Consider the following 26,910-nt stretch of genomic DNA (forward strand, 5'->3'; position numbering starts at 1 on the left):
ACCCTTTATGCAAACTTAATAATGCCATAAAACTGGGTATCATGTATTATTTTCTGTACTACATGTAGATACAAAAGAAATCTATTCCAAGGTTGTTCCATTATGTAATTTTATTCAAACTGTATTAAATGATGTATTTAATATGTATACTGTACCATTTTATAACTGTTTTGAAGACCCAAAGACGAGTTAGCTATTCAGAACATATGCCTAATGTACAATACTTGCAGCAACAAATATAGCAACACATTCTACAAAAGCCCCTTTGGGCAAGTTGCATACATGTAAGCAGATTGCTGCAGATTGGATTTGGCTCTCAACCATGCTTGCAAGATGACAGAGAATTAACCTTTAAATCCATCTTATTACCTAAAGAAGCCTTGATACAAGCCTACATTTATTTGTTACTCAAGGACACCGTAAATGTGTCCTTGTACTGTCATCTATTATGTAAGTACAAACCGTTAAAAATGTAATTAATATTACTTGTAAATAGAGTTCTCTATTGATATTCATGTTAGTGCATGTAATATGTTCATATATACACTGCAACCACCTCTACTGTTACATTTTCCACATCAGATACTTATTATGACATCTGCAGTGGGAAATATTTATCAAAAATATATTCACTTTTTTCAGATTATCTAACATGAACATTTGATTCAAAACAAGTTTGTCCGTTATATCCAAAGTCATCTTCATCTGACAAAGAAAATGGTCCCTGTAACTATTCATGTGCAGACTGTTTCTCTGGAAACATACAATAAAGAATGTTTAAAGTTGTGTTGCAATTTGAATAGGAAAATGAACCCACTACGATTCTCAAGCAATAAATATTCTTTACTTGTATATTTAGGATTACACTTTAAGGAAGGATTAACATTCATTTAATGTTAAGAAGATCAGAAAGCACAGATAACCAACCATGTGTAAATCTCAAGTGGCAAGCAACATATTTTATCTATCAAAAATTTATCAAAAATTTAAACAACCATCTGGATTTTTATTAATGGAATTATTAGTCATATCATATGATAACTAAAATTTAAAACAAATTCATAATGAACTAAACATTAGTAAGGAGTAGGGAAGACATTTCACATATTTAATTCAAGTGAAAGATGTACTTGATAAAAACTGAACTTACCTAGTAGCATTTAAAAATACTTAAAAAGACTAATATCTGAATATTAAAGACCACATGACCAGTAAATTTAAGTCTAACTCATGTTTAATAAATTAAAAATATTAATATATTAATGTCTATTGTTATAAACTGATACACACTCTCCCAAAACTTTCCTTAAACAAATCAGGCAAAATGTAAAGTTTTGCATAAAATAAAAAGCAGCCAAATTCTGTGATGCACTGTCAATAAACTATATTATTCTTTGTTAGAGTGTAGTATATCTTTTGCATTCAACAGATTATTTCTTGTATTTTGTGAGTACACAGGCTATTGTAAGAAAAAGAAGGTTTTTAGGCCTGAATCCTTCTACAAAGATACTTCACCCAGATGGTCCATATGGAAGGACTGCAGAAATGGTACACTACCAGAAAGAAAAGTCTAGAGACTAGACTAGACTTTTTTCCCTAAATATGACTGGATTTCCAGGCACTCAATCTTGATGCTCCAAAAAGAAAATCAGCCTACATCCATTTCAAGTTTCAGAGAAACAAGTCTTGAAAATATTCATCAAATTCCTCCTCCCTGTAAAAACAAACAAACAAACAAAAAAAACCTGAAGAACATGTATGTCAAAGAATGTTCTAAGAATGTTCTGCTTTGGATCTATTAGGAGCTAATCTTTGTATAAAAAAGATTTAACAGATTTCCAGTTACAATATACCCAGTTTATACCATTTTGTCTTGTTCAGTATGTTCCTACACCCTTCATGTACCCCATTTCTGTGTAAAAGCAGGGAGTTGACTGTTAGGATTAGGATAGCTGACCTATTTTGGCAGCAGTACGTTAGTGGCTTGACACAGCTTCTTCCCCAGTGCATTGTATGTCTCCTCTTTTTTAAAGAATGTTCTTAGGACCACAACAGGGAAGATTATCTGACATAATTTTATATGTCAGCACATTCATCAAAACATTCAGGAAAAATCTCTACCTTTGCAGTTCTGAATGGTCATAATTATTCAAACTTTTACTACATACAAATTTATTAGCTGGCCAAACTAACCGTGATTTTTCATCAGGCTCTTGTAGAGGACCTTTCCAAAAGTCTGCATCTGAAGGACCATCTTGCACATCACTGCCATCTGAATCTGTTAAAAAAAATAAAGTGCCTAAGAAAATAATTTTTAAAGAATTTATCAAATATTTAATCAAGATGCTTGTTTGCTAACAGCAACATTTAATCGTAACCACAAGACTCAACACCCTCCCCTTTACTTTGTATAAAGTGAAAATAAAAATATTTGCCAAATGTTATTCAATATAGCATCAAAATGACTTTTAGATATCATTAACTGATATCTAGGCCAAACATGATAGCAATCATGACAAAACTCTGATCCTTGTATCAACAGTAACATAGCACTTTGTACCTAAAATTAAAGATTCATATGCGGTTGCATACCCAGAATCACAATACAATTTCATCTTGGTATTAAATGAATCAATTATTCCCAATTGAATGACAATTTTTATCAATTGTAGTTTATCAGTGAAATTGTCAAAAATATGTTTTTCCTGTATAACTGTTCATTGTAGGTATACTGAGGGAGTGAAAGAGCAAAAATGTCCCTGTTTTAGAAATATGCCCTGACTTGAGAAAAAACTTCCAATAGAACTTTCCCGACAAGACAGAGTCTTTAGATATGGTTTGAGTCATAAGACTTCAGGATTTCCTGCATCTGGCTGGGAAATAATAGGTTTTGAGGACTTTCCAAAAACCTATAGCACAGAAAAGCAATCAGTAGAAACACTCAGGCCCTTCTAGACAGTTCGCAGCAAGAATTAGGAGGATCAAGAGATGGGGCCTGTTTCATCAGAAAAGACACTGGGGCTGGAATTACTGCAATATGAGGATAACCACTGCGGAGTCACTGATCTCTTCCACCTGCAACAGGCAGGTCTCTGAGGTACTACAAGTGGTAACTGGAACAGACTTTGGTTAAAGCATAGGATATATTTGGCATGGAGTCTTCTCCCAGTGCTCTCCTCTTAATAATGCGGATAGCGTACATATCAGTATTTTTCCACAAAAGGAATTACAGTAGTTATTAATATAGTAGAAAAGTATTTGCTATAGTATTACATAGCACATACATGCACACTTTGACGCATGCAGCTATTAACAATGTATCTATTTTTGCAGCCAGCTGCTCTTCCCTGAACAAACTGACCCCTTATTTTACTATATCCTGTTTTAATTCCTTCCTTGAGCTTGAAAGATCTCCTTCTGAAAATTCCTAAGTTTCTCTCCAAGAATTTAGAAATAATTGTTTTTGAACCTTTATACCTCAGCTTGTCTTCACGCAGCTTTCATAGCATCATATCAAATATTAAAACTGCCAGTGAATAAAATTAGGACCAATGACAATTGAATATAGTACAACTTATTACAAAAATATAAAAATGCCAGACATATTCAAATACGTTACCTTTATCAGAATTATCTGAATCTTCTGAAGAAACCTGATCTAGAAAGAAACAACATTTATAAAATAATAAGCTTATCTTGGTTTTACCCATTTTCTTAAGATGTTTACAAGAATAGATTTATCGCAATATATTACACATAAGTATGTGCATATGCACACACACCCCATTAATTTACATAAAGAAAGCAAACACTGAAGGAAAAACAATTTTGTTTTTTTATGCATCAGTTCAAAGGTCATCAGTTTGAGCTCAAATATGTTATCCCAAGATCTGTGGGGTAAAATGGTTATCTTATATTACCAGAAACCTTTCAACCCCAAAGCCTCAAAGAATCAGATACTTTAGAACCCCTTCTGGCATGCAATGTCCCAATTCCTAGACTATTTCTCCTTCCAATGTATATTTTTCAAAAGGCTCTCCCATTTCTGTAAACTATAAAAAAATTCTTATTCAAATTTACCTTTTTTTTTGTGCACCTAAGAAACTTACTACAAAACTTACTTTTTTGATTACCAAAGTTACACAGTCCAGATACATTTACCTATCTATAGCTATGGCAGGGTGGCAGACCTAACACCCAACATATTTCTTTGAATATTTTCAAAATGGAAATTTTAAGTTATATTTACCTTTATGGGTCTTTTTTTTAGACTTGCTTTTTGTTGAACAAGGTAACTTTCTCTTCTTAACTTTTGGTTCTTTTGACCTCAATACAGCTGTACCTCTTTTCTTCTTTGATTTGATTTCTTTCCTCCTTCAAAAAATGAACGTTTATCTTCTGTTACATGTACTCTTCAGACAACAGTAAACCTTAGATATCTAATACAGTCAAACAGTTGTCATTCCTTCTGAAAATTATTACTATTTTTCAAAAGCAGTTAAAAAATGAAACTGTTATAGAAACATTGTAGCCATGTAGTTGAAGACAAAGGTTAGGAAATGCTAAAGCTGCTGAAATGACACTGAATTGGCAATCAAAGATTAAATACAGAAAATAGTGTTATACCACATGCCCACTTTATATTGATACAGGTAGAAATCAATTTTTTTTTACGTACCAAACTTAGTTTTGTGCACAAGTAATAACAAAAATGCAGTGAATACAGTTTCTTTTATATTTTTCTTATCTGATAGTTATAAAACCTGAGGTACAAGAATCTTAAGCCTAAGAATCTACTGTAAATCATCAATCTATGCATTTTTTTTCAGTATTATTTATGTGGGCTTACTGTGTGACAACAGCTTTTTTTTTTTTTTTTTGGTAACTTGTTTGGCCAGAAACAGTCAGGAAAATTGATTCATAGGAAGTATTATTCTGAAGCTGACAAACAGAAAGTCTGACCATTCTTATTCAGAATTAAAGTTGTTTTAAAATGTTAGTTCCTAAAAGAAGCCGAATCAAAATAAACTCAGTTACTGTTTTCTCCGTCTTAATTCTGAATATGCATCTACACGGGGTTTTAATGAAATTTAGTAAGAACTAATTTTTAAAATGGACTAATTAACTTCATTGAATATACCCATATAGAAATAGAAATATTAGTTTTCTAATTCAAAACTAGTATTTCCCTGTCCTGGACTTCTCAGATACTGTAGCAATGGAGGCATAAAACTACAAGGAGCTAAAACAGCATCAAGATCCAGAAAATCATACAAACTGCATATCAATAGTTTGATAGTAAGATTACAGACAATAATAAAAAAAGAATCAAACTTAATGCACACATTTTATGGGTTCAAAATTCATTATTTTAGTTTTCCCTCTTAATGAGTGATTCTCCAGAACAAATACTCAAATTCAAAATTTCAAAGCACAGGACTCATACATAAAAATACTATTTTTTAGAGAAGGAAAAGAAAAAAAAAATCAGCTCTTAAACATAGCAACAGAGAAAAGACAATGTTTGGCAGAAGCTTCCAGAAAACAAAATAGTCATTCGGCTAAAATCAAGATAAGGAAATCTTGAGGGAGGGATTTTTATAGTTCTTAGTTTTTTTGTACTTTCATTAGTGCAAAAATATTTAACATGCAAGTATATCAAATCAGTGACTTCTTAAAAACTCTGGAACAGAAGTTTTCTAACCATTTATCTGAAGTTTTTTTCCCTATTTTTCAGTTAAGTGTAACTGGAACCTATTAATAATTCAGTCCCCATATTTTCAAAATACTGCATTACCGGTGATGAAAGTTAAGTTTGTGTGAACATTCTGGACACAGTCCTGAAAAAGACAGAAAAATAACATTACAGCTGTGTATCTGAGAAGCATAACTAACAGAACTTTTAATAAATTTATAAAAATAGATACAACACTTTCTTCAAATTTTACTAACTTTTCTTCCAAGTTACATAATGTTATACAAGTAACATTATGATTGCAGCCAGGGATAAGAAAAATAGCATGATCAAAATCTTCAGTACAAATCTAAAGTTTAATAAATTTGGAAGAAGATCACAGGTTTAGCTCTGGCAACTCTTCATAAAAAACTGTCAGTGTTTATCACATACAGATAGCAAATTTATGGACCTTTGCGGACAGATCAGATTGTTGTACAACTATACTGAAGATATGTGACTCTCTCTCTTAGAGCTTCTACAAAAAACAAATGCTGTCAAACACAGTGCCTTTTTGTGGACAAAAGAAAAATGCCATCAGTTTCTTTTACACAAAATATATGTACACTATGATATGGGTGACTGAATGTATCAACAAGTACTTGAATAAGAAGAACCCACTTAAGAAATGAGAATGGAAAAGGAAATAATTTAATTTAAGTTAGATTTTTTTGGAAGAAAATGTAAATATTAAAAACAAAATTAACTGAGCTGAAAGTGTAAAAAATGTTGTCTGTTTGAAAGCTCTAAGTACTCCTAAGCCACATAGCTTGTTAAGCAATGGCAATGATGAAACTCATCTTGCAATTCAGTATTGTCCATTAAAAACAAACGAGCTTATAATCAGGTATCCTGATTGTATGATATACGAATCACACAACATGAAATGCTCATCCTGTAACACCTTTGTCATATGTAATGATAGCAGCCATTCTCACCAAACCATCATACTACCTGTAATTAATCTAACAGAACGATCTCTTACGCAGCAGCTTACTTTCCATGTGCATATATTAATATCATTATCACCAAGTCTCATGCGATCCCTTTTAAAATGTGAGATATGTCTTTGTTTAAGTTTACATATTCTTGAAGGCCAGCATAAGAAAGGCCGACTTACTCAATTTCACAAGGGCATTCCTCTTTTCACCATGCTCAACGTAACCAAAATTCACCTCCCAGCTCTTCAGGCCTTCCATCTCATCACAGTGCTTATTTCCACAGGAAAACTGACCTTTAAAGAGGTCAAAAAAAAGCAAACCAAGGTTCAATGATTAACATACATAGGTTTGGAGTTGTTATTTCCAGTTTTGCTCATTTTTTTTGTTTGTTTTCCATTTCTTTCAAAGAAAAATATCACAGAGCTAAAAGAAAATCTAAATTAAGGAACAAGAGCTTTAGACAAGGAATCAATTGTACTTGTCTCATATTACGTATCTGCAAAGAAAGAACAACTTGAACTTTACATTATTCTAGAAGATGGAAGATGCTCAGAATAAAAGAATAACACTGAACTTTGGAAAATCTTCTCATCAATAATCAAAGGAAATGAATGTTACTAGGGTATTTTCTATATCCTAAATAATTACTTAGCAGAGTGTGATGAATCAGAACGTGCAATTCTGACATACATCTTAAATGACATCAAACTACTCAAAGTACAATATATATACAAAATTAAGATGTCCATGTTCTGATTACAAGTTTACCTCATCTACTGCAAAAAAATAATTTGTATTCTAATGATTTTCTAGAAACACTTTTTTCTTTTAAGAAAGGAAAAACAATACTAAAAAAGAAAAAAGTACAATTCTATGAGAAAATATGCAGCAGCTTCAAAAAGTTCTTGGAGGTTCATTATAATAAATACAATATTAGTTTTAAAACAATTTACACATGTTGTTTATACAACTGTGTTCCCAATATTACAGTTAACAGACACACATATTTCCTCTGCAGAGGACTAGTATGTATGCAGAGCTGGTGCTAAGGCTCTGTATTAATAGACTCACAAGCAGGACTGTTTGTGAAAGATTAACCTCAGAACATTATGTTTAAGCTGCTAACCAGTGGATTGGCAGTGTCCTCAAATACTTCAGTTCTGCAATATAAAACCACTTGCAATGCTAACACCTGAACCAAAGAAAACAGGGCTCCAATAAAAAATATTTTCAAATGAATATGCATTAAATATGTTTAACCCTATGTAAGATAGAATGTTATCAGGAATCATTTAAATCAGAGGAAAAACTGTAAAGAGAAATTTATCCCCATATAAAACTTTTGGAAACTTTACTCTGTTCATTTCACGTCTTCTAAAAAAACCTCCTCAAATAAATCCAGAAAAACAGGCACAGAGAAAAAAAAAAAAACAGCAGCTTTATTTATGATCAGCTGCTCTTCACAGTATATAGAAACCACTTGTGGATACTTTGCTTTTTGCATGGGATAGTTTACATTCTGCCTATGAGCCTGGATACATTGACAAGAATGAAGTTGGAAGAGTATCTTCAGACTGCTAAGTCATACAATGACCTGTTGAGTAAGCCAGGACTTAGACTGTATCACCACAATTCTATCCCCTTACACACTTACTCATATTTATAATGGTCTAAGTATTTGAAACTGATTTTTTTTTTCAACAGACCCCCCCCCACTCCATACTCTATACATATATATATATACACACACATAATTAGCCAGACTTTTCCTGTCCTCATCTTTCATTTTCCAATTCCTACAACACATATTCAAACCTTGTGTTGAATACAGAATTCTACTTTTCCTGAATACTTTTTCAGTAGTATTTAACACTGTAGTATAGCTGAGTATCATAAAAGCATTTCAAATGTGTATTTTTGCAAAGAAGTGAGATTATTATAATCCCCATTTTATAGATGGTGAATCTGAGTCAGAGGGGACTATGCACCAGACAGTTCAGTACTTGAAATGTGACTTTTCCCAGAGTTGAAGTTCTAGTTCCCAGCTAATACCTGAGTTGCCTATAAAATGCAGAGTTGTATGTCCAGGAAAGGAAGACATGAAAACCAGCGTGCCAAGTGGACAGTTACCTAATTTAATCAGCAAGAAAAATGTATATCCTAAATCATGTATGTGTCTGGAGTTTTGCCACCTTGCTATGAGCTGCCAGAAAATTACTGCCTTCATTTCCAGAATTACAAATCCTGTAATATTTTATTTCAAAAACTGTCAGTTCCTTCTGCTTCTCAGAGAAAAGCAGAAGAGGTGGAAAATACAAGTACTGTACATGCAAGCTAAATGAAATCCTGAAGATTAAACACTCTAAGGAAATTAGAAAGCCAAAAGACTGAATTTAAAGATTTCAGATTTTGATCAAAACTCAGGCATACTGAATTGGTATAGAGATACATTTTGCACTAGCCTAGGTATTGATAGTTTGTATATTTTCCAAGGAGAAAATTACACAGAAATAATAAACAGACACAAATTTGGAGGAATATTTGCTCAGATGAGGTAAAGCATATTATATGTATATTTATGTATATATAAAATAGGCTAAGAAAGACACTATTATCAAAAAAGTGAAATGTTATTTCAATGAAATAGTGAAAACACACAAGGCAGATCAATTTGCAGGTATTAAACCCTACTTTGTCAAGTAATACATACCTAATTTGCCTATTTTTATTATTGAATCTACTATCAAAACACTAAAAAAGTAAACCCCAGCAAATATATCCATATATTCAGCTTTCCTCTTTCTGCATATTGCTGAAAGTCTTATTTCACCTGTCAAATGAACATGTTACATATTTTCTTACAAAAAGTTTGTCCACTATCTCATCTTGCCTCGAGTATATTTTATTTTATATTTTCATGCTATTCCCCTCTATTGGTGTTTCAAAAGCAGGAAGGCACTTAAAATATATATTTTAAACAGCTTAAAGTTTTTCATTTTAAGGATTTATTTTCAGACCAACTAACTCATGTGCCTACTATTCACTCATTTACAAACTTTAATGTTGGAATTCTATGTTAACTTAAGGTTACAGTTAAGGAAATACCAATTTTGTGTAATCCTTTCCTGAAGCTGGACACAGATACTACACAACTAATTGTCATTAAGACTACCTTTTAAATTTAATGAGATACAGCAGAGATCTCCAGTATGACCTTCTTTCACAGTATTTATGAATAAAGATTGCAATGGGAAAGAAGAAAAGAAAAAAAATAATCTGGCATTTACCATTAGTAATTTAAATGATACATTTCCTTTTACTTATTCCAACCCTCCTCCTCTCCCATCAGCTGGCAAAGACATGGAAAACAAAGCAACCAAATGTAAGTTAGCCATTCTTCTCCTTCCTTCTTGACATACCCCAAATGATAATACAACTGGTTCCCACTCCCCGTTTTCACAGCTTAAATAAGGCACATGCTAAGTCAGTGCTCTCTTTTTTTAAATGCGAATTATCAAACAGTGAGAGCTGAGCAAGGTTAGTATTATTATTAACAATTTATATTACTGAATTATACCTTAAAAAAAAAAAGGTTGAAGATTCCATTTTTCTTAAATGACCACTTCAAAGCATGTTTAAAACATCTAATACACTAGATAACACTGAATTATTGCGCCCCTTAGTGGTGAGTGGTACTATTCAATTCTTGTGTTCTAGTTCTAACACAAGCTTTACAGTTTTCATCAGAATTTTATAAAAAAAAACTTGAAAAGCTTGAAACACGTAATTCTGCATTTTCTCCCAGGTTTTTAAATACAGACAGGCACATAGTAAATGTATAATACAGCTTGAAATTCCTCCTCATGAAGATATAATTATTCATAAGTTATTCATTTCTCATTTAATTGTAGTTATCTTTTTGAAGTGTTGGCTAAAGCACATAAGTATACCAAAGTTAGCTATCTGTTAAAATAATTCTTAGTGCTGAAAGCAACATATGACTACAACAACTGCACCTTTAGGAGTTTTAAGTAGTATTTATAGATTTTTTAAAAAATCATTAATGTTCACACTTCTTCCTGTGAAATATATTAGCAAAAATTAAGAAAACAAGTGTTGTATTTCTAAGTTCTTGCAATATGTTATAATAAAGAGAGCTATTTACAGAACTATAGTGATGAACCATATCACTCTATTCAATTGCCCTGCATGTGTATGTATGACTTCTGAAAACAGGACATAGCTATGAATATTTCACTTACAGCAATAGCAGTATTTTCACATAACTTTCTTGCCTGTTCAGTAACTTGAAAAAGTCCATGCCCCTAGGCCACAGAATGGGATCTCAATAAAACATCTATAAAAATTTGTGTGCAGAAACAGAGCTACTATGTTAGAAATAGATTTAGGAGACATGGCCACCATTTTCATGGAAGCTTTCAAAAACATAGCCTGAAACAGATACCCCACATGGAACTTAAATTCAGAAGTTAGAAATCTGCAAAACAACACTGGTGAAACTATCAAAACGATCTTTTGAGGAAAAAGTATTGCGACACTAAAGGTAGCAAAGACTAATAAGGTAATGGAGAACTATGAAATTCTGTATTATCAAATGCAGTATGATGGTGTTCATTACAAATTAGAGCTTGTGAAAACAAATCATTATGTTCCCTTAATTTTTATTTATATAAATCATCATACACACTAAAGATACATGGCATGAAACAGCTAAGACGTAGGTCACTTAACTGCCCATCAATGTGTGATACACTTATCAATATCAAAAATTGCCCCAATACTGTCAAACAATTATAATATCAAAAAGCAGCAAGAAACACAACAGTCAAGGAGATATATAAAATGAAAGGCAGCATTACCTTTTCCTGAAATTACTTCTTTCTCATGTCGCCATCTAAATCCAAACTGTTATGGTAAAAAGCAAAATTAAGTTGTCAATAGTCAAATGTGAATGTAAAGATTAATTTTAGTCAACTGCTATCCTGTATGTGTTCATCCATTCAGTTCTGATTAGTAACATTTAATTCCTTTCACCATTAATTAGAAATACCTCTGATTCTGGTTGTCAGAGGGATTCTAATTTACTCATGAAATTCAAATTCCAGGAGATACTAATCAGCAGTGAATTAAAAACATTCTGAAAGCTTTCACAGCAGGCAGAAGAACAAACTGGAAGTTAGGAAGCTGATGTTAGGAAGCATAGGGATATCTTGTAATTTCATTTAAAATTCATGAACACTGCATGACAACAAAATAAAATGAAATTTTGCTCTGTGAACAAAGCACCTTAAATCCAAAATTTCATGTCAAAAGACATGAGGGAATAGTTCTAAGGTCACACAAGCCCTCATCCCTTGGATCATGAAGTTTCTATCTGGGCACCCAAAGATTGAATTTGCACAAATGTCTGTTTTGTAGGCTCAGTGGCATAAATTCCATAGTATTTTGGATCTACCTGAATTGTTCTTAGTCTATTTTGAATACTCTACAGAAGCACAGGTATCTGTTGTTCTGTGTGGTCTTCACTGTTGTTGATTTTTTTTTTTTTAATAAACCATAATAATTCATTATCTGAAGGGCAGCAGCATGGAATTCTCATGTGAAAAGAACAATGCAGTTCAAAGAACAATGGGAAAAACAGGAGCCAAAAGTTCTGCCTCTTAAGAATGTGCCGTAAACTCATGTACATTCTTTGCATCTTACTAACTACAGCTGGAAAACTGAGCAGAAAGAGATCAGTAGGCAAATGTTTTCTCTGCTCCAAATTTCCCCAGGTCAATATATCACACAAAAGATGCCCAAGAAAACTAAAAATCTGAACACCAATAAAATACTCGCTTCTTGATACCATTCGACTCACTTTGGAATTGGAGATACAATGTATACTATGTTTTCATACTTATTGGTTTCACTGGATTAAAAAAACAAAAACACACAAGAGAAGAACACATTCTATACCATATTATGTATGATGACAATTTGTGATAATTTGCTAAAGGAGGAATAGCTAGTGCTTAGAGTACAATCTGCAGTGTAGTCTAAAAAAGGACTATTTTAACCATTCATGCTTGTGTCAACTAAAAATTGAAACAATTGTAAAAAAACCAAGAACTGGACTGGACAGCTCACTGGAAACAGAACGTAAAATATACTTGTAAAGGTAAGATTCAAAAAGAAATCCAGATCCCAGTTTTTAAATCTGTTTTTTAAATAACTTCCACAAATTTACTATTATTTAACACAGCTTTGCAGTACATTTCTCAATAATACAATAGTAGCAAAGCAGTCCAATTACTATCCTGCTGATGGTCTATTTGCATCATAAAACTGCAATAAAAAGATATATCATGATTAGCAGTTGAATAAAAATTATGTCACTGGGTACATGCAAACAGATTTCACTGTTTCCTTTACTAAGTTTCCTTTCACTAAGTTTCCTTCAAAAAAATGCTTTCATTTGGACTCTACTTTCTATCTTTTATTATTTACAATGGTATGGTCTTGCAAAGCTGCCTGATAAATTTCTGCTAACAGTTTCTGAATGTATGTTATTACTTCATACCATCATGTTCGAAATGATTTGTGCGGCATCTAAACAAAGATGTCACATCTTCCTAGCACATCCTTCCTAGCTGCAGCATGGAAACAAAGTCCTAGTCTCAACTGGTCTCTCTACTGAGCTGTAAATTACTCTCTTATTGGATAGTTATGTAACAGTAATGTAAAAATAATTCTATGACTACTGGTTGATCTTAAGAGTGATGCTTTTTTTTCTGTTTTAAAGGAGAATTGTTGTTTTACAGGGTATTCTAATTCTGAAAAGCTTGTCATTCAAATTTTCAAATACTCTAAGTTCAGGAGGAAGTACAAACAGTATTTTGTCCTTATTTCTACATGCATGTGCTATAAATTGTAAAATACAATTCTACCTTACCTGCACATTTGCTTTCTCAAAGTCCCTCTGCCATTTCACCAATCACTGAGTTATCCATGCTCACTTTTGCTACTTAAGTAGCCTTTTCTACATTTCCCCCTACAGTCCACACTTGACCAATTAAGATACAGATCAGACGATATTCTTACAGAACATTTCCTAAGTACAGCAAGTCTGGAAAACAAGAGCAAAAGTAACAGAAAGGAGGGAGCCAGAACCGCCTGTGATATTCTTTACAACAAGCCCAGTTTATAAGTTAGACAAAAGCTGTCCTTGTCTGCGATTCATTTTTGACAATCATTTTTCCAACAACTAGTGGAAAATGACAGAGTGCCAAAAGCTGAGAAGAAACAAATAAAAACATAAAGAACGACTGAAATCCTCTAACTAAGCTACAATACTAGGAACTGTAGCTGAAACTACACAGCATAATTAAAAATTAGTGTAGATTCTTGAAATTAGCCTGCAAAATAACAGAAACTAGAAGCAACATCAGCACATGGCAACTGTTTTGCCTCATCACCTTCGATAAATGAGTTCAGTAAGATCCTAAATGAGCTATTTCTCTATCTACAAGGTGGACCAAGACCAAGTAGTACAAATCCAAAACAGATCCTTTACAGGAGTATTAAATGCCTAACTTAATAAAAAAATGACAGTTAAAAAAGTGCAAGACATTTTAATATTCATAAACAGTAAAATTCTCAAATTAAAATGTGGGCTGCTTGAGTAATACTGGCTGTAGCAACAACTAAGATGTCTACAGTCACTTCTTTCAGGAAAAAAAAGAAAGTATTAATTTAGACAAAACACTGAAGAAAAATGTCATAGATGTTTTAATTTTTTCTTCTCAAAGAAATGCTGACTTCTCTCCTATGCTGACAAACAGAGACAAAACTGAATATTCTGACAAAGCAGAAGACCGTTTGGCCTAGAAATCTGAAAATCATCTGGGAAGAATCAGAACAATAAAATAGATTTTGTTTAATGACCAGGCATCAGATAGTTTTAATTTTTGAGCAACTGGGAGATGTTTCCAATCCGTCAAGCTATAAAACAAACCAGAGACAGCAAATAACCCCCCTGAGAAAAGTGGGAAGACAGAGAGAAAAGTACATTTCCAGTCCAATACTGAGGCAAGTAAAACTTAAGTGGAAAACACTCTCCTTTACTGTACAACAAAACTGACACTAAAACTAAGCTATCTGATGATACAGATGGTCATTTATCAGCCTCAGAGCTTGTGGACAGATACACAGTGGTTCAAATATAGCCTTGACCTAAAAGAACTCTTGTCAAGGGAAAATGCAAGGAATAACAGACCAACAGCAGGAAAAAGCTGGAAGAGCATACACTTCCAGTGTCCACAGGGATAATTAGCCTCATATCAGAGGGCCTCCTTGGCATTGCTCATTAAAATGGAAAGAGAAAGAAAGATTATATGTTTTACTTATGTAAAGAAGAAAACTTGTAACCTTCTATGTGCAAGGATCCTTGTCTACGAAACCTAACTGTGAGAGTGGAATGAACCATTTAAGAAAATTCAAACTAAAAGATCCTGGTGTTCAGTCATCGCTCTGCCAGAGACATTTCTTTTATCAGTGCATCTTCATGGTCTTGAGGTAAGACCCAGTTTGGGAAGAATGACAAAATCTTCACGACTTCATAAAACATAAGCTTTTGCTTCTCTTCTCCCCTCCCCATATTTAGGCTACTAAAAGTTGACTATGAATTTCTGTTAAGATTGCATGAGGAATAACTTAAAAATATTAACAACTTTATGAAGCCACACACAGCAGGTGTATGTTTTCTTACTGTTTTCTTTTGAGCTTTGATCTTTGACATGATACTCTGCTGATTCTTCAGACCTTGAGAGGGCCCTTGCCATGAAACTGATACTTATTAGCCAATGATTAGGAAAATTCTGTTTTCTCAGAAGAAATGTTCTAAATTTCAGTTGCAATTTCTGTGCAGAGGTTTGTAGAAGAATTAGCTGCCTAAAGGATTTTTGCCAATACAAAAACAACTGAAAGTTATGAAAAGACAGCTGAATATGTATGTGCAAGTCTTAATGTAGACAACATACAAAAAAATACTTCCAACTTTAATTTGACATCACCTAAGAGAATATGGGGTATGATAAACTACCACATGAAAGGCTGAGAATCTTGTTACCCACCCTACACCTCTTTTAACACCAGCACTGCAAAACAGAAGGCATGTGGGGCTAAAGATATCCCATTTCCAGTTTCTGGAAATACAGAAAAAAGAATCAAAGGAGAATAAACCTGAAAGCACAGACTGCATCTTATTGGTGTGAATGGGAACTGATTAACAACCCATTTCTGACTTCCATCTTTCTCTGCCAAAAGTGGGCACGGATAAATCAATAACAAAGACTTGGAGAAAGGACTCTTACATGGTCATATCATATATGAGGACAGAAAGCATCACCTGATGTAAGAAAACAAATTACAAGACACATCAGAGTTCTGCTGAAATAGAAATTAAAAAAATAGAGATAACAAAACTCACTCTTACTAGCATTAACAGAAATTCAGAGTGACCTCACAAAGCTAGGACAGCCGCATTTAAGTCTGAACGGGAATACTGTTCACACAAGAAAGGAAAAAATAGGAAACTGGGACAGAACAGTTTCCCACCAAAGATAGCAAACATATGGAAACTTGGCACAGTAATGAAAGAAACAAAATCTGTAAGTAAACTCAAGGGAAATTCAGTTATTTTTTGAAGGGGGGAAAGGATTGAGGGATATGAAATAATTCTAGGAAAATAAAATCACTCCAAAAAAAGGGGAGGAATACATCTTAAGCATTTTACTTTTTAATTTTCTTTAGAAGGTTGACATCTTTTCCACCTAATATCAGAGTTTAAGCTCAGTCCCTGCAAATATTTACCAATCAATATCATTTTCAGTACTATAAATAGTCTCAAAGTGCTTTATATAGACATTGTTTGTAGGGCTCCTTTGTTACTATGTGGTAACAAAATACTAATCCATGCTTGCATTCAGCAATATTCTTTGCAAAAAATCACAGTACAAAATTGACCCACTCATTTTGACTAAGAGGTTAGCCAGTCAAAACCTTGGAAAAAATAAAGGTTGTTCCAGTCAGGAAGAAAAATTGGTTGTAAAATCTTGCTGTTTCTCTTAATAAATTCTACTTACTTACAAAGAACATAAAAATCATATTTCCACAAACAGAAAAGAACAACCAGCATGAGACACTGCTTCTGAGCATGCATTTCCAAAGTATTTTCAGTGAGCATTCAAGTACAAATTCTTTTTAGACTTTTTCTTTTTAAAAAGGCAACATTCTCAGGTTTTTCTTAGGATTCATCTGTAGCCAAATCTCTCTAGCCCCCCCCTCCCTAATCTCTCAACATTTTATGCCTTTCTTGTACACAATATACCTTTTCATAAAACACCATCAGAGAGAAACATTTATATTCCCACGCAAGCACATTTTTGGGACAGTGACAATGCCTGGATTCAAACTTACTACTGCTTATTAAATAACTTTACAGTTTCTCACAACTCTCTTACTAGGGGAGGAGTTACTAACAGTCTGGTTTCACAATACTCTATCATAGGAAGGCAATTTTAAAGTAAATGTCTGCTTAAACAGGACAAGTGATTTACAATATTGAATTGTACCTTATTCTCTTTGTATCTACTAAGATCTGCTATACAGTATTCTTTGAATAATTTATCATAATACTTCTTTGCAAGCCTCTTCTCCCTGTAACAAAAGGCATTATTTTTATTAAATACAGAACACAATACAATTCATTTTACACTTCAATAGCACTAGCAAGACAAGGACGTATTGTTCCATCTGAAGAACACAGGTCGCAGAGCTAGAAATGCAACAGAAATACACTCAGTGAGCTAAGGAGCAATTACCATAAAATCAGAAAATATTTCTGAGGTATATCTACACCACAAAATAAACTATATTTTTTCAAACTATTTTTCCTTCACAGTTTTCAGAACAGTCATTTGACTCTCAGGGACTGCACAAATATTTGTTAGCTCTTCCTGTCACCAATCAATTTTACCACTGAGTGGTATTACTGTACATCCTAAAGGTCTTTCACTTTAAAATGCTAAAGATCAAAGAATGAACACTAAGAATGCATAGTAATTCTTAACAGGGATACCACAAATTTAGTACAAAGTAACCTAAAAATAATACATCTTATAAAAGTTCTAGTTACCAATTCATGTCTACTTCATCATCTTCTTTCCACAGGAATCTATGGTTTTCTCTTATAACATCAAGATCTGTCTTGTCATTTGCTCTATAAAAGAACACTTTTTTTTAGTACTATATAATATTAAAATGAAAAGTCAGTCACATAATAATTTGGCAAAACCCTATTTCATAGCTGTTATCTCCAGCTCACTGCATAACAGAATATATTGCTATTGAATAAAAACTATTCAAGAATATATTACAGCTTGGCATACTTTTTCCCCAAATGACAAAAAAAAAAAAAAAAAAAAACAGTGGCAAATAGCCCTGAAACCATGGCTGACTTGATCCTGTCTGAAAATACTTTTTAAGAAAACAGTTACGTTAGGAGGCAGTTATGTAGTGTTCTGAAGGAGATTGTTATTCTGGACAATGAATAGTAATTCTGCACATTTCACAATTATTCCAGACTGATATTTTCAAGGTACTGCCAGAAATTTCTCAATGTACCTTCCTAAAAACTAATGTTCACCTGTCATCTTTCCTTTTATGTAACAAAAGGAGAAAAATTCATCTCTCAACAAGTTCTTATATAAAAATAATGGTGAAAAATGAAACAAGACTGTTAACAATTTTGTATTTTTGATATTTACTTACAATTACTACAGTTACTCCTAGTGATGAAAAGCATTAATTTTTTAAACAAAAAACCCTTAAATTACAGCATATATTTAACAGCTATACCATAAAAGGGAGGTTTGGGAGCAGTGAAGGGAAGCTTGTTAATGGTTCTTACCTGGAACGCTGGAAATCTTCTCTTTTGCCACCATAGTACAAAATGTAGTCATTCACAAACTTTTTATGTCTTTCATACTGAATAAAGTAATTAAGGATTCAGTTTCAGTGCTTATTTTCTTTTATTTTACCAATAATTTAAAACTAAGAGAATAATAAAAAATCATGTTTATAGCTATAAAAATAAATAAAAAATAATTAAATAAATAAATTACAGAAAGAAGCTTTCTCAAAAACGGTTTAGTAATTTCCAGAAAGAAAGGTATTAATTAACAATTTTCACTTTATAACCTTTTATAAAGATTGCATTCCAAATATAAGAATTCAAGGCAACTTAATCTTTAAAATCTCATTCACTTGTCAGACATTTATAATCTTCTTTCTTTAAAGATGCTCCATAAGCATACACATAGAAGCTGAGCTCAATTCTTCTGCTGTAATTTGGAATAGTGCTTCTTAGTACTATTTCAAGTTCAGGTTTAAAACAATTTTGTATTTCTGTATTATAAAGCAGTTGTATTATAAAACAGGCTACCAAAATCAAATAATTTATTAATTTTTAGTATTAATATAAAAATAGAAGTTATCTGCTTTAGTTTGGACCTGAAAATCATAGGAAAACAAATAATGCTTTTCTAAGAACACTTTGGCCTCAGAGACATGATTTGAAATACATTTGGTACCATAATAGGAGGAAAGATATATAACTCTGTTTGGAAAATAAGCAACTTCATATATCAAAATATCAGATACATGTGATGATTTAACAACATTTTCAATTAACTTGTATGTTGTCTATGAAACAACAAAACAGGAAATACATTATCTCCTGAGACATATCCAGGCAACTACTACATCAGTGTGAATACGAAGTAATTTTTATCAGCCTACTATTTTGACATGAATTAGAATAATTTTATTGAGAAATTATTTTCCAAAGAAAACTAAAAAAAAAGTTAATTTAACCTCAGTATGTACTTTCTTTTTTTTTCCCACCACAAACAGAAGGAACATAACAGACAATCATGAAACAAGCCCAGAAGGTATAACTAGCTCAATTAAACACATTTAATGCAGCATACTATTTTGTACTGCCATTGGAGTTATTAAATACCATAACCGTAAAAGTCTTAAAGAGGAACCACTCAAAAACATTAGCAGAAACTCACAAAAAAGACTCTATACAGTAAGTTCTACAGTAACTCCAGAATATATGGGCTTTTCTGTGTGGCTAACGATCGTCTACAACCACAGTCAGATTGCTTAAGACATGTCCCCTTTACAGGCACGATAAGGTATATCTAGCTGCTGACCAAATTCAAATGCTGATTATAAGAAGCTACTTCCTGCTTACTTGAATTTCCAGTTAAAGTGACTCTTTCCATATTTAATTTATTCTTTACTATGTTTAGTAACTTTTACTGCTGAAGAACAGCTGTTTAAACAAACAAGAAACGGTCAATAATTTGGATACACTTAGTTTACAAAGTGAAAATAGGTGAAAACTAAATAAAAGGAGAAATTCTGTGAACTAAGTGAAGCAGTGGTTAAAAAATAACTACAAATGACAGATGAAATACAATTAAGAAATTCAAAAAGAAAAATAAAACTATATATGATACAATACAGGCTTACAGTAGAGCACCTGTAGAAGGTATTATTGGAGATAATGCTGTTTCAAATAGTCTTTTGAACTAATGCATTTCCGTATTTCAAGTATAAATTTATTTTTCTGAAGATAGCAACAGCCTTATATAAAATCATATTCTATGTACACTCAAATGAAAAGGCAAAGGCCTCTTCGTGCCAATCTAAGCAAAGTGCACTGTATAGTAACTTAGTCCAGAACAAGACAACTGAGTATACAGGAGGAGTTTGGAAATGCCTCTACTAGGTAGATATCAGTAGCAAACAAGCTAGTCTGAATAACTACTCAGTCTTTGATGCTACACTGTAAATTTCTGTGATAATGAAATTCAATTCATGATATTCAGAAATATGAAGTAAAGCTTCCATAAATAGTAAAGATTCCATAGAAATATTCCGCTGTGGAAAACCTGTCTCTCCAATTTCAAACTTGAAGAAAAATGAAATAAAAGGATACAGCATCCATAGCTATCAAATGAAATCGTCTTTTTCTTGCTTCTTCCCTGTTAATGACAAATATGTTAGAACAAAAGCTGTCTTCACATTATGGAAAGAAAATCTCACAGAGCAATAATAAAAGATACCTATCCCATTCTTCAGCTGCAACTTGTCTGTGAGCCACATTGTTTTGTTTTGCTTTTTGGAATGGCTTTATCAGAAGGTCATCTTCTTTTATACTGAAGGTAGGGGGAAAAAGGGAGAATTAAGTTAGTCAAGAATTCTTCATAAGTAATACAAGTTCTGTACACCAAACTTTGCACTAACTTGAATAGCAGTAACTGTTACATCACTAGTTTTTATGTGAATAAAACTAAGCCTCAAAATCAACATCAGGTTAGAATTTACTTCATTTGCATGACAAATCCAGAAAGGCACCTGCTTACAGTTAGCATTTAGAGAAAAATGCCTATAGTAGCACTTCTTGATTTCTATGAACATTATTACTCTATAACCACACTGAAATTTTCTTCATTTCACTCTACCTTTAAAGCCACCTGCAAATCTAGGCTGCATAGCCAAGTCGAAAAAGGAAGGACAGTACGTTCTTAAAAAGAGGAGTGAATATTAGTAATCATATCCCATCTTTTCATGATAATGTCTTGACACCTCATTAACCAAAGTTGCTTCTCTTAGGGTAGTCACAAGAACTGTAATTTAAAACTCATTTAAATACTGTCTTGTGAACTGTATTTGTCACTTGGCAGCTAAAAATACTTCCAGAAATTGACATATTAATGAAAAGTTAAATACAAAGTAATGCACCTTAACTAGCCAGAGGTATATTTAGTCAGCTTCAGTCATCATCAGAGGTGAAGAAGAGCTTTCCATAATTACTAGCTGACACAAAGAAAGGAAGTCAGAAACTTATATAAAGCAAGCCAGGGAATTTGTATTTTAATTTATGGAATATGGGATACTAGCACGAAGTATGCTCAAAAGGATCAGTAGGAACAAAATTCCCATAAGGAAACTCTGAAAAAGAGCAATATGCAGAAGACTGAAGACTATCGCTTTCCTTAAAATGAAAATAAGTATCCCCATATTGCCAAAAAAAAGGATATATACCTATGCAGTGAACCAACTCAGAGTCCTATAGGGAATTAGTAGTAGTGTGCCAAAACAAGAGTAAAGATGCTATTTTGAAAGGCTCCTGATGGTTAATAGCAATCTAGAAATAGGTTCCTTTTCCTCCTAGGAAGTGAAATACTAAAATGTGTAATGGCATTTGCAAACTAAAGCTGAACAAAAATCTTCACTGTTTTAATGCAGAACAACTATATTTATAAGATAAATTGAATAGCACAATGCTTTCCATCATCCCAGCAACTGTAACACGGAAGATTTTGCCCCATAATGCATTCAGACACTGCAAACTCTATTCTTTCAATCCCACTACAGAGGAAATTATGTAAGTATCCTAGGAACTTTCCAGAGAGCCTTCCTGAATAAAATCCAATAATAAAGCAAGAATGAAAAAAAAAAAGTTAAGGAAAAATAGATGTGTTACATGAAGTGTTTGGTATTGTGTACAGAATGGCAAAGGCAGTAGTGCCAAAAAAATACATGCATTAAAAAAATCTTAATAAGAAGAATGTGATCAGATGACCAAAAAAGGCCACTAATTGTGCGAATCGCCAAAATAATTGGTAAAGACAGTCTCAAATAAAAGATGTGCAGTTACATTTTAAGGATTGAGTACAACTTCACCAATACAATTCCCAGGTCTCTTCATAAATCAAATAATAAACAAACAGTTCTTCATTTCTTTCAAGCAGGTGTTTTATTTCTGCATAAAAGCCTGTTGCCATGCGGCCTTTTTTTCTTTTCTCTCTCTTAGCAGTTCCATATCTCCTGACAGATTAGAGCAAAGTGAACAGAGCAGACAAACCCCAGCAGCTGATGCTAATGCTTGGAAAAATGTAGTAGTCGGCCATGTGAACTGAAAAGCATAAGGGACATCAGATGGACACGGCAGAACTGATCCTTCTCAGTTACCCCTTGGAGATGTGCCCTGGTAAATCTGACATAAGGAGATGCAGGAAGCAAATAGGTTCATTTTTCATAAATCTTTTCACAACACTAGACTTAACACATTTGGTATAATCTTCTACACTATAGGCCCTTGGCATGGAATACATAATGCAAAGCGTTGATTCTGTGTTACATTACCTTCTAGTCTTTTGCACAGACTTTTCTCCATTTTCCTCATCACTAAAATCAGAATCATAGTCACCATGGCCATGTACCTGAAGACAGTAACAGATAATGCAATCAATACACTTGCTAGACAAAACTTAACTAGAAATCAGTACTGTGCATCTCTCACTAGCAAGAGAGCTAGTGAGCACAAATATTCTCTCATGTCCAAACCAAACACAATGGACCATGCAGAGTATTTTCCAACATAGGGAAAAAGAACCATGGTTTCTTATAGACTTCATAAGTCAAAAAAACCCACTTTATAATTTATATGCAGATAGTCCCATATTTAATCTTCATGTAAATACAGATAACTGATAGATGGATAAACATCTTTACCCCTTCTTTTCAAACAATCCCCCTCGTACAGGAAAAAGGTGAGTATTTTCCCCTAAGAGCTGTTCTTTCAGAGGGCTGGAAGACAGCAAATGATGTACCCACATTAAAAACAAACAAAACAGAGAAAAAGGTTTTGTGGGCCGTGGCACAACGTTGTAGATCATTACATTGGTAGTTGGAAAGTTGGTTGACATGATAATTAAAATACAAAACAAAAAGATTCCTGGAAAAACATAAAGTTTAACCAGCACTATTTTTGCAAAGAACATTCACACCAAGAAATAAATCTTTTATTCCACATGCTTTTGGACTACAATGTCAAGCTAATGAATACATAGAAACACAAAATATTGCCTATCTTAATGTTATCAAATTATCAAGCACTGGTTGAAGTCCCGATCTATTATCTCTGTTTCTCAGAGCACTGCTTTATGTCCAGTTCTTTCAGTAGTAGTGACTAAAGTAAACTGATTTCCTCACCCTTCCTCCTACCTCTACACCGTCCTTGCTCAGCTGCAAAGATTTGAGAAACTATAGGTGAATCAGATCAAACAACTGACCCAGGTTACAAACGATCCTACCCAAAGATAATTATTTTAACCAGATAAGTTCCCTGATACAGTTCACCCACAGTCCCAAACCCAGCTATGTCAGCCAACTGGAGGGATAGCACAGGGGGAGAACAATTAGAGCTAGGAATGCTTAAACTGGCACTGACACCAAAAAAGCATTTACATAACTCGAACATAATTAGAGCTAACAAGAGAGGGTTGGTTATTACATATCTGCATGTGGAATGATTTGGCACATACTCTGTAATTATCTTGGTAATTCCTGCTGTGGGCAAGAAAATAAAATGGATTAGAAGCCAATGTATTTTATTCAGTGTTGTTTATTTGTACATTTCTTATAATCATATTCCTCCTTGGACAAAAAAAGAGAAAAAATCTGCCAACTTTCTCCTGAAAGTGAAAAAGAGGTTTCTAATAGACATATAGGACAATCAAATAATGAAATCAAAGCTCTTCTACCAATCTGCAACTTCTTTGTTGCGACTTTGTTTGCACAGGCATTTACATGCTACTACAATACAGCAACAAAAACAGCAGCATCTGAAAGAAAGCAAAAAGGCATCATTTCCACTAACTTCTAAGCTACTTCCAAGATTAAGCTTTGGACAGAGTACATCTAAAATTAATTTCGGAGTTTAGGGTTGTATAAGAGCAGAAAAAAAACAATGCTACAACAGTCTAACTATAGTAGCTGAAAAACAAAAAAGATGCATCTCTTATGGACAATTTTGATGAGGTTTCTCTTCTGGATGCAAAGGTCCTCTAGTGACATCAACAATTTTTGTGCATCATAGAGACTATGTAAAACACTTTTTTCCTCTCTGATGCTCAAAGAATGATTTTTAATTCTTTTTATTTGTAGGACATTTTATCTTTTTTTCTTGCTTTAATAATATCCTGCTCTTTACTTGAACTCTCCTGAAGACAGACACGAAGTTGACACAGCTCTCATAGAAATATATATTTGAACAAAAGCAAAGCAAATATTTCTAATTTGCCTTTATGTTTTCTGTTTTTCAAGAGACTCATAAAAGCAATCAGAACAGTCAAAAAAAGAAAAGTGCTGCAGATGTCTGCAGTGATCTGGCGTAAGTGGGTCTCATGCACTGCCAAAAGAGCAGCAATGGTGCTTATGTTTTTCCAGCACAGTCTCATGTTTATCCACACTTCAGAAGCAGGTTTCATAGTTAAGGTATTTCTAACGGCAAATCTGTCACTATTTTTGTTAATGAATCTTATGTGATCTCTATAACAAGCTGAATACATTATGAGGTTGATGAAATATACATGCAGCAAGTATTTTTATGCTTGGCTTCTGAATCTTAAGAATATCATAGTAATCCAAGAAACATTTTAAATAGCAAAAATAATGCTTCTCAGCTGAACACTGAGTGCTTCCTTTACACTGAAAAAAAGGGGGAAAGTCCTCACTGACATAACATGTACAAAAGTCAACATGAGACAGATGAAAGAATCAGCAGAGGAAATCTTGAATAAAAAGAGGGAGGTTTTTCTGAAGTGATTGCTCATGGATGATCAGCCCCAGGGAAGAAGTAGATATGTTCAGTAATGAGCTCCCAAATGGTATAGTTTAAGTTCTCTAGGAACAAATTAAAAAAAAACGGTGAAAAGAAAGCCACTCCAACAGATGCATACTGTGAGAGGCTCTCAGGAGCTGATGACTGCCTTTTGGAAAGCTGTAACTATAAATGTAAGGGCAGGTATGGCTAAACACTGAGCAGTCCTGAGAGGCTGCTCTTTTGACAGGAGAATCCCCACAGCTTCAGGCATTCCTCCAGATCTACAGCCCAAAAACACATTCAGGATTGGAGAAGGGAAAAAAAAAAAAAAAAAAAAGGGAAGGAAGGAAGAAAGAAGAAGCCCTCCACAGAGGTCCTGATCCTTGCAGACCACTCCTCCTGCAGAAGCAATAGCAGAGCAAGCAAACACTGCACTTGAACTGGGCTTTTACATGAGCAGTTCCAGTACTGTTGGAAGGCACTCACGGACTGTGACTAAACAACTGCTCAACTAATGCCTCATGATGGTACCAAGAGGAGCTGACTGTAGGTAAGACAGAAAAAATGAACTCCTTATCCATCAGAGGATCGCATCCATGTGTGAATGTAGCTTTTTTTTTTTTGACAGTGTAACTAGACACATGCTTAGTGTTGTGAAGCTTACTCCAGACTGATTTCTCCCCTTTCCTACCAAAAAAGAAAAAATATCCAAGACACGTAAAATATACATAATATTTAACTGTAGTAGAGCACAGGCAGGTACAAAGCCTGGGGCTTCGGGAGCCAAAAGGAAGGGCGCGATGCAGTCAGGTTAGCACACTTCAGTGCGAAATACTCTTCCCACCCCAAAGTCACACCCGAGGCCTCACAAGGAGTTTGTAAGCACCACCTGGGGAACAAAACTTCACAGTTAAGTTCAATTAGTCTTAAACTTGCTGCTCCTTGTGAAAAGGAATTACGAATTACAGTTGTTAACATCCCCAACAAAGAAGAGGGGGGAAAAAGAAAAAATAACCCCTTCTGTTTTATTAAAGGTCTAAAACGAGGAGAAAGCTCCCACTGAAAATGGCCTGCGCTGCTCAGTCACCCCTTGCAGAGCGACTCCGGCCGCGGCCGGAGATGGCGGCGGCCCGGGCGCCGCTCGGCGCCGGGGCGCCGCCCGCTGCTCGCTGCCCGGGCCCGGCCGCGGGGGGAGGCCGGCGCGGGCCCTGCCGCCCCGCTCCCGCCTTCCCTGCCCTGCTCCCCGGCGCGACTCACCGCCGCGGAGAGCAGCAGCTGGTTCGGCACCATGGCGGCGGCGGCGGACGGGGCCCGGCGGCGGCGGCGGGCGCGGCTCCGCGGCCTGCTCCCGGCAGGCGCTGCCGGAAACGCGGCGCGGAGGCGGAGCGCGAACGCGGCGGGCGCTGCCTGCGCGGCCGCGGGGAGCCGGGCAGAGCGGCGGGGAGCCCGGCGGCGGGCGGGGGAGGGCGAGCCGGGAGCCGAGGGGA

At 34.3% G+C, this 26,910-nt stretch overlaps 1 protein-coding gene across 1 annotated transcript; it reads right to left on the reverse strand.

Annotated features, from left to right (window-relative positions):
• Positions 1–103: 103 nt before the first annotated feature.
• On the reverse strand, positions 104–26,767 carry LOC134142912 (protein FRA10AC1). Its single transcript, XM_062580479.1, has 14 exons — positions 26,681–26,767; positions 22,963–23,039; positions 20,877–20,969; positions 20,750–20,795; positions 18,647–18,723; positions 17,873–17,956; positions 17,310–17,394; positions 11,556–11,601; positions 6,855–6,968; positions 5,798–5,840; positions 4,250–4,374; positions 3,620–3,658; positions 2,194–2,278; positions 104–1,714 (listed from the first exon to the last, which is right to left on the reverse strand). Exons 1-14 carry the CDS (start codon positions 26,711–26,713, stop codon positions 1,672–1,674), a joined length of 990 nt encoding a protein of 329 aa, XP_062436463.1. The 5' UTR covers positions 26,714–26,767; the 3' UTR covers positions 104–1,671.
• Positions 26,768–26,910: the final 143 nt, after the last annotated feature.

Source organism: Rhea pennata, chromosome 7 (assembly GCF_028389875.1).
Source record: "Rhea pennata isolate bPtePen1 chromosome 7, bPtePen1.pri, whole genome shotgun sequence".
Classification (NCBI taxonomy): domain Eukaryota; kingdom Metazoa; phylum Chordata; class Aves; order Rheiformes; family Rheidae; genus Rhea; species Rhea pennata.

Excerpts from the sequence above, each read along its gene's own strand:
- LOC134142912 (XM_062580479.1), bottom strand. The coding sequence starts at position 26,713 with ATGGTGCCGAACCAGCTGCTGCTCTCCGCGGCG. Across the intron at positions 6,969-11,555 it reads AGAAGTAATTTCAGGAAAAG|GTCAGTTTTCCTGTGGAAAT; the intron begins GTAATGCTGCCT and ends ACCTCTTTAAAG. Across the intron at positions 3,659-4,249 it reads TAAAAAAAAGACCCATAAAG|ATCAGGTTTCTTCAGAAGAT; the intron begins GTAAATATAACT and ends GTTTCTTTCTAG.